Below are 14,521 nucleotides of genomic sequence, written 5' to 3'. Positions count from 1 at the left end.
GGGCGCCATTTAACCCAAATTCTTAACTTTTTCTACTTCTCCTTATCGGTCTTTAAGCCTAACCAGCAGCTGAAAGTAGAAAACAAAGTATAAAACACCAAGCTCCCAAATGGGGCACGAACCGCAGTCTGCTGACTGACAAACTTGTGAGCTCCGTATTCCAAATGCAAATGTTGCCGCTCTTTAAAAGAGCAACATTGTCTGTCAGCACCCATATTATCAAGACACCACTGACAAAGACCCCTTGTCCACATCTCTGCAACACCAACAGGATCTGACAGAACAGCATTATCTGATGCTCTGAGTGGAGAAGACTTGAGGTTCACTGAACACTACATACACTGGCATGTGGCGGAGCTGGGATGGAAGTTCAAAGCCCAGACATTTATGCCCAACCTGAGGGGTAGACTACGAAATAAAAGCAATGGGTTAGTGAGGTATGCTGTCCCTCAACACATAACCCAGTTTTATTTAGACTTTCAGTTTTACAAGTAACATTAGGAAAGAACTGCAGCACCGAGACTCCAATACATACATCAATTTATGAATTAAGAATGGTTTTATGCTGTGATCCACTCTTGCATGTATTATAGTTTAACATAACATTTTTTTCATTTTCCTCATAACTCTCCATGACCTCTTAGTCTGCGTTTAGCAGCACTTGATTGATCAATTTTGTGTGACAGAAGAGGTGCATCAGATTCCTGTTTTATGTGAGCGTGCACCGAACTGAAGAAGAACGTTTTACAAAGAAACTTTATAGCCAGTATCTGAGGTTGCAGAGCAAACTTGCTTCTTAGTACACCCCTCTGCTCTGCCACCTGAGCCACAGCCATCTATCTTATCTGAATCATGCTTTGCTTCTGCTATCATCATTCAGTGCTGGCACCTCACAGCCTGGCAAAATAAACTTGGAGGAGAACAACACGAGGCAAGGAGAAACAAAGACAGTTCAAATCTGTTGGACGTTTATGGAGAAGCTTCTATTCAAGGCAACCTGGAAGGCACTTCATCCTGCACATGCATGTTAGTGCAGCTGTGTCAAAAGAGCTTATGATTTAACTGTCTCACAAATTACATTATTGTAGTATTCATTGATGCATGTGGCACGCATTTTAGCTAAATCACTATATGCGTAGCAGCTAGGACTGCAGCTAAATGCAGCTCAACAACACCGAATGTATCTGTAGCTTTGAGGATTTTAATATGGCCGAAGTTGTTGTAATTCATCTTGTGGTGGCCATGAATGTCCGTACCAAGTTTAATAATTTATTCAAGAGTTCTTGAGACATTTCAGTTCAAATCAAAGCTTCACTACAGGCCAAAGAAAGGTAATTCCAGCCTTATATAACAACTAGACAATATATCATTTAATCCTCATTCAGACTTTGAGGTGGAGGTATATGGATGGATGGTTTTAGACAATTGAGATTTTCACTGGGCTGCACTGGAGGGCCACTGGGAACCAGGGACCAGGCGTATGCTAATAGGAACACAGTGCTAATCCATCACCCAGTCTCTACAGAAATAATTAAGTCAAATTATAGACAACCCCCGCAACCGCACCTTAATCTCCCTCCAGATGGGGGCCCTGCCGTACAACAGGTGGCCTCTCCTCATATGAACCTGTATCCCACCACTGTCATTTGAATCCCTGCAAACAATGGTGGACCAGAGGAGCCAGACATCCACGCGAAATATGAGACGCATACATAATTATGATGGAGCGAGCATACATGTGTGATATCTATTTCATAATTAACCACCTACTGTGACTCTGACACCTGTCTGTGTCTTTTGTCTGTGTTTCTAACAATGGGCTGAAAAAGCCAGTGCGTTCAAACGGCAGCCTTACATTGTCATAGTCCAGAAAGATGGAGTCGTCGTGCTCTGTTTTTAGGAGTCAAAAGAAGCAAACACAGTGCCTGCACTCAAATTACTTAGTACTTTATTTGATTTTTCTAGTTTTTTTATAAATTTTGCGGCTTGATAGGAACATAATGAGACATATTTTCACAGCTGTGGTCCATGTGGACATAAAACCTGGACAAACTGGTTTTAAAACCGAGGTTTAATTTAAAAAAATACAGAATATTATCGTAAAACGTTCAACTGACATTCAGCTGTAAACCTACCGCAGGTAAAACTGCACAAAGGTGACGAGCGCAACCTTCATTCCCCTGCCCGTGATAGCGTCTGCACAGCATGTTTACACATATCATCATACAGTAAACTCTACCTAATCAGTGTGCTTTTGCCCTCAGTCACAGAAGAACAGAGAATTATACATCCATGTTGCAGCTGGGGATGATGAACTCTGATTGCTTTCCCCTCGTCCCTCTCCCGTGACTGCAAATTCATCACACCGACAAATCGCTCCCTGCATCCCACGTGGGTGTGAGCGCAATCAAATTGTAACGTGCACACAAGTCGACCCCAATCACCACCCTGTTTTCGAATGCCACCCATTGATGTGATGGGTTGAAAACATAAGCAGGTCTGAAGCATCTCAATTCCCATTTGATGGTGGCTTCGGGCAAATTGTTACTCCGTGCCGGCAAGAGTGAAATCACATTAAAGGCCTGCGAGCGCACTGTACCCGCAGATAGGTAACTCACGGCACCGTCTCTCATCAGCTTTGCAAAGATTCAATTCAGCTTTGCTCCGCAAACATTTTCCGTGAAGTTCTCGCCCTATTTGTCAAATACACTTAAATAAAGCAGCTGCTTTTTTCACTTATTGATGTCATGAGTAGTGAAGGCCTTACTGGAGAACTGATTTCAGAGTAAACTGTCTCGCAGAGGGGCGGTGCTACAGAAACATGCACTGCTTCTGCCAATTCTTTCTAACGAGTAAAAACTTCAAACAAGCTTTTGAAAAACGTTTGCTTTCCAAATCCTAACACGTCCGCTGGGAAGGGTCAAGACGACTTCAGAAGATATGGAAGTTTTAGCTGAAGTTGGTTAATGGGAGTGGGAAAACATCTGGCAGAAGGAGAAAGACTTCCACAACCATTTACAGTGGAACTGTCGGGATATGTCTAAATCATTGTCTTTCATCCACGCGGGTGATTCAGCACTCGCACAAACCAAGCCCAGAAGTTGGATAGAGGGGACGAGTATTGTGCTACGTCCAGCAGACATTCGTTAAATACATTAATGAATGTCTGTTTCTATGGAGGGCCACAACTACCAAAATGAAAAATACATTTAGAAATAAATATATTCATCACTACATAAACTACTGTGCCAATAAATGCCAAAATATGAAAATAAATGCTTATTTATGGTTTCTTTTTTTTTTTATTGACACATGCTTTTAGAGTCATTGGTTTATTTACCTTTATTTGGCTGTTTTGAGTCTCCGTACTCTTGAAGACATCAAGAAGTGAAGGTGCTTCTTAATTGTAATTTTATCCTAATGCCAAAGCCAACACCAGACATACGCTGTGTTGTGTTGCTATCTCCAGTTTTGATGGAAAAGCTCCAGCACATGCACTACACCTCATCTAAGAGGGAAAAAAACAACCTTTGTTTTCCTGTCAGTGTCTATTATCACAAAACTGAAGACTTTCATTTCATTTTCAGATAAGTGCTACCAGAAAATGACACCTTTTCTAATACAGTGATTGATGGCAGTGAAAAGCAGGCTGGCTCCCGTCAATGTCATAAGTAATTTTTGTTTCAAAATCTGAATTTTGGTTAGCTGCTTGTTTTCCTAAATAAATTCATGGCATTAAACAGAAAATAACAAAGGTTCAACACTTTATTTAAAACTGAAGCCATTCCAAGCTGATGTGAAGGACACAGTGTTGTACTGAAAGCAAGTTTGAAACTGTTTCTATGTCAGCTGGAAGAAAGCTGAGATTTTCATTATAAAGCTGAAAAATCATAGTGATTCACAGTGTTTGCAGCATTTTCACTTTCCTAAGAAAAAGAATGGAAATGGTGAGACCGTGCTTTGTAATGTCACTGAGCAAATACTCGCTGCTGGAAGAAAAATCATCACTCAGATTTTGATGATTGTTTGTTTTCACTTTGGCTGAGAGATCACGTGACTCCTTCATGAGCTGAGAAAATTGTCCGACCTCTTGAGCTCATTAAATCATCTCGCAGCCACTGGAGAAATGCATAAGCATTCCTTAAGATAAAATCAACCTTTTTTATTTCAGATCATTAGTGCCAATATCTTTACTTTTTCACAATGATAACTTGTCTAATTTGTCTAAGCATCTATACAATACCTATCATCTGAGATCTGAGAGAATAACAACATGTTTGGCCTGGGCAACGCTCTGTTGTTGCCAGTAGGCAGGAAGTGAGGTCAAGGCTAAGGTCACTTCCTGCACATTCTGCTTGTGTGGCTTCAAAGGCTCCTAACTGTCTAACAATAGCTGTGGCTGCATGAAAGACCCTCTTTTTATTTTTTTTCACACACATAAATACATTTGTTCCTCTTTGGGAGGTGCTACCAGGGCCAGGCCAGAGACCAGCGGAGGTGTTTTGTTAAATTTAGATTGTTTGCTCCTCTGCTGTGGAGACCCTGATTGCATTTCAACACAATCAATACTGGCATATTGGATCTGAGAGAGAGGGCAATAAGAGCCAATAAAGCTTTGAGGGGGCGCTCGGGCGTATTGTCTGTCAGGCAGGCAGGAAAACAGCAGAGGCCGCGTTAGAAGAAGCAATAAACAGGAAGGCTCGACAAAACAGTGCCGCGTGCAAACACAGCTAAATGTGAGACAACCCGACGTGGACCAAGACACAGAGGCTCTGAACAGATATGTCACCCAAAAACATGTGTATATGTACAAAAACATAGATGTAGGAGCCTCAAACACCACCCACAGTCCCTATCTCAGATTCTATCTCTTCCCCTCATTTCCTCTCTTTTCAAGACGCTCACAGTCACTTGCTCATCTAATGACGCACACAGGTTCCCCACCCACATGCAGAATTAATATCTCAAAAATAAAACCCAAAGAGCCCCAGGATATGTTATTTTGCCATAGCACTGGGACAAGTCTTGATAACAAGGCCTTTTAGAAAGCGCAGTTATGACTGGAATCTCATAAATCTTCTGGGATTTTTAGATAAAAAAAAAAAAAAAAGAATCCAGATGCCTCTGCAGCTTTTCTAAACTTTAAAATGCCTCTCTAAATCTCACTTGCCATGGTACACCTGCTTCCATTTAGTTTTTTCTGTTATTCTCTGGCCCTCTGACCTCCCATTTTATTCCCTACCCTCCCATCTCCCACAATAAGAACTGCCAGCTGAGAAACCTGTAACACACTCAGTGAGCAGGCTCAAAAAATCTGATTCAAAACAGGTGCAGAATATTTTGGAGTGGGATGTTATATATATAAATATATATATATATAAAGTGTGTGTGTGTGTGTGTGTGTGTGTGTGTGTGTGTGTGTGTGTGTGTGTGTGTGCGTGTGTGTGTGTGTGTGTGTGTGTGTGTGTGTGTAGAGGGAGAGAAATAAAAGACACACACATCATGTACCTGAAGCTGATCTGGGTTAACTACAACAAAGCCTTCAAACACACGTAGCAGCCTGCACAGAGTATACAGCATTACCAGAAAAGCTAATCTTAAACATACTGCTGAGCAGAGAGGGAGGGCGAGGGGTGGGGGAAGAAAGAGGAAGGAACCAGGCAGAAATCTGCGTTTCCTGTTGCTGAAAACTTTGTCAGCAGTTGCAGCTGTTTGAAGCTTAACGAATGGAACCTGCTGAGCTCCGGCTCTGTCACACGCGCCTAAAATGCTGCTCTGACATCTTTGTCTCAGCAAACGATGGCTTGGCATTTTGCTGCCTGAGTGGCTCGAAACAATACAAGCAGCACCCACTAAGTGTGCCACTTACTATGGATGAGAGAAGACGCTGTGACACAAGCCTGAATTTGCACTGCTGGTTTGGCCGGCGGTTCATGGAAGATTCCACGATTTTCCACTAATCATGCTGAATACCTTCATCAGGAGCTCTCAGTGTGAGATAGAGGGACTGTTCTTAAGGAGGTCCAGATTATAAATTCACTATTTTCCTAACATAATCACCACTTGCCCCTTTTGATTTCTCAGACCATCAGAAATACATTTCCGATTCAATTCACTTTGGGCTGCATCTAATTTACAATTTGGATTTCAGCTGTACAGCCACACTCTGAGCACTGGGAATATAATGGACATATAATGTAAAAACCAGATGACCGTGAATTCAGTCTTCAATGTCATTCTCCCCTCCAATAGCTGCGATTCAATTCCACCTCTCAAGCTGGGGAGCCAGGGGATAAATCCAGGCTCCCCCGCCATCCAAGGACTAATCTCCCCTCGGAAAGCCACTCCGGCATGCAGCGTTCCTGCTGACCTCTCCCACAGCTCTGTCTTATATCTGAGTGGAGTGACGGGAGGGAGCTACTCCTGTGTGTCACTCACCTGCTGCCACAGCTACAGCTCATATTAACAAGGGGACTCAGGGCTCCAGGGGTTTTGCATATAAATGATGTGTCTCATTCCCGAGATGATATCAAACGGTGTGTCTAGTCCTTTGTGTGTGTGTGCGTGCGTGTGTATGGTCTTATGCCTGTTCACCAGTTTTCATTTCAAGGACGACATCTTTATTTCTCCGGTATTTCCTGACCACATGCCACAAAGCTGCAACATATTGAGCATGTTTTCAATCTTTCATTCCTCCTGATGTTTTTAACATTTCAAAAATCACATTTTGGGAAATAAGATTCGTGCCACGCATCCCTGAGTGTGTTCGCTTGTATTCACAGTCAAATGGCTTCTTTCCACGCCATCTAACGCGAGCTTTCTCTCAGTTCCCCGTGGGGTCATGATCTCAATATCAAACAGACTCTCTGTTTTTGTTTTTTTCCCAGGTCTTTCAGAGGCGATTGAATGCTAGCAGCAGAGTGACCGTGAAGCTGAATGCATGCTTTAAAATGATAAAGAAACATGAGGCAGCAGCAGCAACTCATCACGCTCATGCTTAGTGCTGAGCTTTTATTACATAGAGCTTTCCACTGATTTACTCTTTCTTTCATCACCGTTTTTCTGCAGTAGAAGGTTTTATTTTCATACATTTGGTAGCCAGTTAGTAGCCTGAGGGGCCATTGGGGCGGGAGTTGCAGAAAACTACGATCTAACACCGTGGCAAGCAATTACTATAAACATTATTCACAGTGCAGTAGTCATAGTAATGCAAACTCAACATCATGAGGGCATATGGCCTTACTCGAAAAGAGAGAGGTTAAAATAAAACCGACACAGAGGCCGATGTCTTTGCCACATTTATTCCACAAGAAAGGTTTTGTCTTATGTCAGATTTGTTCACACAGACAGTGATAATGGTTTCTGAATCACCACTTGACTTTCACAGTGTTTTGTAGTGCTCTCCCCTCACAAGCAAAATGTTATAACATGTGGTGGGTGATGCTTACACGCTAACAGCTAGAACTGTAGGATGACCATATTAAAGATATCTACTCTCAATGATGTCACTGAGCGCCAAGAGTAGAAAAAACTGTCTGAAACAGCTTTTAAGAGCAGCCTGAGGCCTGTGCTGCAGTTATAAGTACACTGTTACAACAGTGGATGCACAGTTTTTCTTCCCCTTGTCTCTGTATGTATACAGCCTGTGGGCACTGAACCACTGACTACCTACTATTCAAACATGTTGTTTATGAGGGGCAACCAATCAGAAGAAACGCGGCCCATATGAGTAGCAAACAAAGGTAAAACAACTTGTTTCAGACAGCTGTTTTAGTTCTAATGGGTAAACAAGGTGCATGTTGTTAATGCAAAGCTACTCTAGTAGGATAAAATTGTAGAGCTGTGAAACACAATGATAGGCCATATTTAATGAAATCGCACTACATATAAATCAGCTTTTATGTAAACTGTGACACGAAAAGAACACCACAGCTGGAGATAAAGCAGATAAGCACAGGCCAGCACGATCTGAATTTGACTCTGAGTTTAAAGTTTCGGCTTCCGACATCAAAAGATAACAAGAGGAACGCTCACAGGGGGATCATTATAGGGTGCCACTTAAAAGTTACAGTAACACTGAGCTGAAAGGGAGGTAAAAATGGCACGCACTTCTCGGGATTCTTGATTCTGCTGCTTTAAAAACTATCACAGTAAGGTACTGCGACAAAGAAGGTGAACTGAGGTCAAACAGGAAATAATAAATGACTCCTGGTTAAACACGTTGGTGGTTTTTTGTTCTATTTTGACAGAGCAGTGCAGCGCAGTTGTGGCTTTAATCTCTTATGAGTTTAAGTGTTTTGGCCACTTGTAACACTGAAGTCAATGTTTATCTCTTTTGTTTGTGCGCGAGTATCCAGCAGATGCGGTGCACATTGATTGTAATGGTCTCACTCTTCTGCTGATTAACAAGGGGCAGTCACATGCTACCGAACGCCGGAACAAGACAACAAAACCATGGAAGAGAAACCCACAAGCCGGCGATTGTAGATTTAAACAAATGTTTAAAAGTGTTTCATGAAAAAAATATAATCAGTGCTTTTACTGCACAAGCGATACATTTGCAACACAAGATTGTTGTCTGTGTGTCTGTGGCTCAGGTGGAAGGTTGGGTTGTCCACTAATTGGAGGGTTCACGGTTTGATCTCCAGATAGTCTGAGATGATGGATTGTTTTTTCTTTTTAATTTGTTGCTGGCTTCACATATCAATACATTACACAAACCAAGAATTGTGGTCAATGTAAGGAGTTACAGTAAAACAGTAATTCACCAGTAATTGTATAAAAAGTGAAAGTATGTGCAAAATGCAGACGAGGTAATTGTCTGGAGAATTCATAGTGTGTCCCGCCCCTGCATGCTCTAGCCGCTGCCCAAAACAAACAGACTTTTTCCTTTCATACTATCTGCTCTTTAGCCGTGGTTTGAACCTGACTCACCAGACATTCACATGTGAAAAAGACTACAGTATGCCCTGCAGGACCGGCGGGGCTGGTACATGCTTTGGTACAATACTGGGTTGGAATGAAAACCACATCAGAAAACTCCACAGGGTACCTTTTAAGAGCAGTAAAGACAGTTGATTTTAAGAGTCATAATTGATTAATTAAGAAAAGTATGTGTAATTACCTAAAGATGTAGTGTAACAAATGTTCTGTTGGAGCTGACAATGTAAGTATCTATAGTTATGTCCCTGCCCCACAGCTCTACCAGAGACTATTTTAATATTCATAATCTTTGACTCTGCCTTAAATATTTTACAGGTTTCCTGGAGAAAAGGCCAGACACATGAATCATTGCCTACACTTACATACATGCTACAAGGTAATTACAGCCATGAGTAACACACTAACCCTTCAGCCTGAAAATCTGCTGATGCATGAAGTGATTCAGACACTCGACCATGCTCCCAGGATTATTTCTCAAATGCAATGTGTTCCTAGCTCAACTCGGCAGACACACACACACATATATTTTAAGAGATGAACAAAGGCAGAAACATAGACAGAGGCGCACTGACAGTGACAGAGTGATAAGGCAAGACAAAACTGATTACAGTAAGTACCAACCCCCATCATTAAAGAGCATACTTGAAGATAATAATGTGGCCATGAACCAATGACAAACGCATGCAGTTCAACAAAAGGGAGGCACCCATCCACCTCCCGCTACCCCTTCAAGCCCCACCCTCATGTCAGGTCCCATATGACGGAGGATAGAAAGCCTCCCTGCCCCCCGGACGCCCACATTCCCCGGTTCCTTCATCCATCCAGTCCAGTCTGCCTGACAAACTAATGGAGACTAATCAACTGCCAGGACGAACACGTTGCACACTACATCTCCCTGCTTCCCGTACCATCCCCCCGCCTCCACCTCAACAGCCCCCCCCCCACCACCAAAACTCACCTCCCGCAATCATTTTAGCTATAACTGTCAGGGGCAGAAATAACAGAGTGATAGCTATATATAGCACCCTGATTCTCCGCTGGCCTAGTACATACACATACACACAAACACACAGCCTTGTCCCTGCGCACATTCATTCCCCATTAGCTCACCTTAACCTTTATGACCTCCATTATGCGTGTGCCCTTATTCTAATCCTAATTCTAGATATAATGTTAAATTAACCTTCACCTGAACGCTGGAGTCAGCGTCTGTCTATTCAGTAGCTACAGGTCGGCAGACAAGTTTACACTTTGTAAATGAATGTCTTTTCCAGCAACACAGAAACCAGTGAGCTCAGTGTGTTTACACAGAGTCTGACAGTTGGATTCTAATCATTGAAAGCACAATACCCATTTGCCTATGTTTCATCTGTTTTTAAAAGTATCATCCAGGTTATGACTAATAGCCTAATAATAATGTGGGATTAGTCTTCTAAACGGCCCTAGGTGTGTGTATGCTTCAGTGCGGTTTCTTTGTTTTGATTCTGCGGGCAAGCTGCAAAATGTCATGGGAGTGAACTGGAAGCAAAGCTGAGTCTTTGAAAAATGAAAAGTACGCCTTGCAGTTGAAAAAGAGGAGGGAGCTCTGCTTTTGGGGGGCATTAGCAAAATTACTTTCCTGTAACAACAGCATGAAGAATAATGGTTATGTTAGCATGCTTTGATTAGTATTGCACACTTAATTTGGACCAAAATCTTGTCCGTGTGCGTGCAGACTACTAATGCTGTCTCCTCAGATGACCATAACATATATATAAATATATGTATTTATATATACATTGTGTGTGTGTGTGTGTGTGTGTGTGTGTGTGTGTGTGTGTGTGTGTGTATGTGTGTACGGGTTCGTACTATCCTGGTGGGGACCAAAATCTGACTTTTACTATCCTGGTGGGGACTTTCTGCACCGTGGGGACCAAAATCCAGGTCCCCTCGGGGTTGAAAGCAATTTTCACACTCAAAATGCGGTTTTACTGTCAGGGTTACAATTAGGTTATGGTTAGGTTTAGGGTAAGGGTTAGGGTTAGGCATTCATTTTTAATGGTTAGGGTTAGGGTAAGGGGCTAGGGAAAGCATTATGTCAATGGGATGTCCCCACGAGGATAGCAAACCAGACATGTGTGTGTGTGTGTGTGTGTGTGTGTGTGTGTGTGTGTGTGTGTGTGTGTGTGTGTGTGTGTGTGTGTGCGTGCATGCATACATGTTTGCACCAGGTACTAAAACAGTAGAACAAAGTGTGTAAAAATGTGGTTTTTAGCAGCCACGGTAACTAAGCACATATTTTCTTTATCTCGTGAGTCTGTGTGATTCATGCCGGCAAAATGCAGCCCAGGAGACACCTGCTGTAGTGGGAACTACCACAGAGGCAGTTTGGAGTGAAGTGGCATTGTGTCTATGTGCCCTTCTGTCCTTCTGCCTGCCTGTGGACAGATTCTGTTAACACACTTTAAAGACCGGTTTAGTCTGACCCCTGTGCCGTCATTCCCTGCACTTTAGACTCCCTATAATGTTTATCTTTATCTGGTTTAACTTAGGTTAAGTTAAACCAGATAGGTCAAAGATGGGTGTGGTGTGAGTACTCTCACCACAGCTGCCGCTGGTGTAATCGCATTGCTTAAAACTAGTTCAATTTAAAATACTGTACCTAGAATACTGTGCCGCTTACTTGAAATCCAAGCAGTTTTCACACAAACCATCTTAGTAGTAGATGTTTCGTGCCATAACTAAAGTGAAGATGTGTGCTCCTCACATGCATTACAAAACATAGAATGTAATAGCCAAACCATGAAGTTTGATCTCTGCATCTCAGGAAACAGCACCAACCTTCAGTCTTATAAACACCTAACATTTAGGACAGGAAGTAGAGGCGGGGGGTTTTCTGCCTGAATCTATGTGAATATGTGGGCATCGGTATATGGATTCTACTCTGTAAAAACAAATGAATCATTTCCATATTTCTTTCCATGGCTCAAGCAGTCTCAGTTTGACTTTAGGCGTAATCTTCATAGTTAGCATGTTCACTTTCTTTCCAGCCCACCAGGCAGGTCGGAGAGCACAGACATTCAGGGCAGCTGAATCATTCTAAAATCACAGTAAAACTAGCTGAAGAGAAACAGCTTTGTGACCTTGAACAAAAAAGTCCGTCACCACAGCAGGCCACCTTTTACTTTGTTTGCGTCCCCTGCTAGCAGCTTGGACCCTGCCTTCCATAATTGATGGCCGCCAGCAGGAAGTTTGACATGGATTGGTCTGGAAAGTTCTATATCATTAGCATGACGTGAAAGCATGACTGACTAATTGTCAGAAAAGAAATTATAATGGATGTTGCTATACAGGGAACAAGCACTAATTAACACTCTGTCATTACAAGAAAATGCTGATGAAAATTACAGCTTTTATTCCACGAGTGATAGATTTCTTCTGTGCCTGAATATATTGTATTTATTACTGGGTGTTTGATATTGTACTATTTTTAGAAGGGGACTAGACAGATTAATTGTACTGGAGGTAAAGAAAATCACACATAGAGCACAGAATGGTGAATTTTGTTGCAGGTAATCCCTTGGAAAACGTGTGAGGCTCGCTGATCCCTTACTATGCAGAGATATGATGCAGCAAAAGCCTTGAGCTAGTCATATAATTTCAGCTGTGCATGTGAAAGAAGCATTCACTTAGATTGTTATGACCCAGCAGCACAAAAAACACATTAACATATCAGTTACAATACACTGATCAATAGCAGTGATTGTTGCACAGAGATTTGTGTACCTCAGTGGTAAATATTGTGGGTTGCACTCTAGCTCTGGTTCCTGAAATTAAAAGGATCGAGGGTTTCATTGAACACATTTAAAAGAAGGTTGTCCGTCTTACCGTCTTTGCCGATGAGGAAGTCCAGGTAGCGGTATGTGTAGGCCATGCCCACCTTGGTCTCCACCTGTGGTCTCTTCAGGGTGGAGTAAATCTTCCCTGGACTGTTCTCCTCTGAAACTGGTTTCATCTTGCGTAACCCGCAGCCCATGGCTCCACGGTTTTTAGGTCACTCTTTACAAAGACCCTACAAAAAAATGGACAAAGTGCTTCTTTAGCTGAGCTAAAAAGCAGACATTGCATTTTGGGTGCTGTTGCCCTGCCATTCATTCTCATTGGACCACCATTGTTGTGGAGCTGTGCTTAGCTAGCGAAGACTTATTCAAATTTAAAGTAGAGCTCTTAACAGCTGACAGGCTCTTGTGATCACTGGGGAACAATTAGCATTCCATTGTGATGTTTCTGTCACTCACAAGTTCATAATAATTCAAAGACTTCTGAGATGTAAGTGTTCTGTTTTCCATCTCGCTAACCGAGCTACAGTTGCAAGAGAGGTTTATTTTTTGTTTTGTGTTATGGAAACATATTGAACGGGAACTACGGATGGATTTTAAACTGCAACTTATTGCTTATTTGAAAAATTATAATAGCAAATTATGTGAACTGTAAAACTAACTTTGTTGTGTTCATATCTGCTGTGAGTTTCAATTGAGAGTCTTAATTCATTGTTGACCACCCTATTAAAATAAGGCTGTTTCCATTGATTAATTTGCAGACGAGGTAACTGTTTTGATCCAATGAAAGTAAAAAGTTGTTAAAGCTGCTCAACTTTTTAAAATTCCTCCAGATTTAAAAATGTCAGCAGATAAAAATAAAGGATGTGTAATCTGGTCTATTTTTACTGAATGAAACAGGAAGGTCGGGGTTAAGTGTCGTATGGTAGTCCAGTTATTGACCTTTTTTGCTACATTAGATAAATTTGTAGTACAAATTTGATTTACCGCTCATTTTATGATTGTTTTTGTTTTATGTGTTTAAATTATCACACACGTTTGAATGGCCAATGCCAAACAAATGCAGATGATTCACTGTGGTGGTCACCCAAAAGAAGAAGACTTCAAGAATTTTAAGACTAATACATCTGGGAAATTACGAAAAAGTTAAGATTTCACTGAGTACTAACCGCTTCACAGTAAAGAGGACAAAACCGTGGGTGCAGACCTACAGAAGTGAATAAAGCTGTCTAAATAACAACCATATCAGTGCATATGTGATCACATTTTCCACTTCTTCTACATCGCTCATTCTTTATTAGAAGTTTATCCGATAATTATTTATCTCTAGCGAATGTCTGTCACATGGGAATTCCATATTATGTTTCTGTAAGGACAAGACGGTGCACACATGGCACAGAGTTGTGTATTTTCTCCTAGAAAGCTTGTGAGGCATTTCTTATCATGCATTGATATAATGCAGCAAAAGCATTTTATAATATTAGCTATTCTTATAATTTCAGCTATGCATGTGAAAGGAGCATTAGTTTAGATTTTTATGACCGAGAAGGGCAAAATCACTTTAATGGATCTGTTACAATGCACGGATCAATAGCAGTGATTACTGCGCAGAGGTTTGTGTATCTCATTGGTAAATACTGTGGATTACGTTGTGGGTTTTTGGCAAACCTAAGCAAGTGGTCAGGTACAGTCTCACAGGTCCTCGACAAGCCAGGGTTTAAAATAAAGCTGTTTAAATAACAAATAGATTTTCTAACCAT

The 14,521-nt window shown here is 41.7% G+C and overlaps 1 protein-coding gene across 2 annotated transcripts in view; it reads right to left on the bottom strand.

Annotated features, from left to right (window-relative positions):
* Window positions 1-14,521, bottom strand: part of LOC134636289 (raftlin-like) — a 130,378-nt gene that overhangs the window by 98,090 nt on the left and 17,767 nt on the right. For both annotated transcript variants that reach the window (XM_063486209.1, XM_063486210.1), the window contains one exon: window positions 12,811-12,994. In XM_063486209.1, the coding sequence (XP_063342279.1) occupies window positions 12,811-12,958 (148 nt within the window). In that variant the 5' untranslated portion in view covers window positions 12,959-12,994. The remainder of the gene's footprint in view (window positions 1-12,810; window positions 12,995-14,521) is intronic.

Source organism: Pelmatolapia mariae, linkage group LG10_11 (genome assembly GCF_036321145.2).
Source record: "Pelmatolapia mariae isolate MD_Pm_ZW linkage group LG10_11, Pm_UMD_F_2, whole genome shotgun sequence".
In the NCBI taxonomy this organism is placed as follows: domain Eukaryota; kingdom Metazoa; phylum Chordata; class Actinopteri; order Cichliformes; family Cichlidae; genus Pelmatolapia; species Pelmatolapia mariae.
Note: the sequence above shows the minus strand (reverse complement) of the source record. Positions and strands in the feature narration are given on the sequence as shown.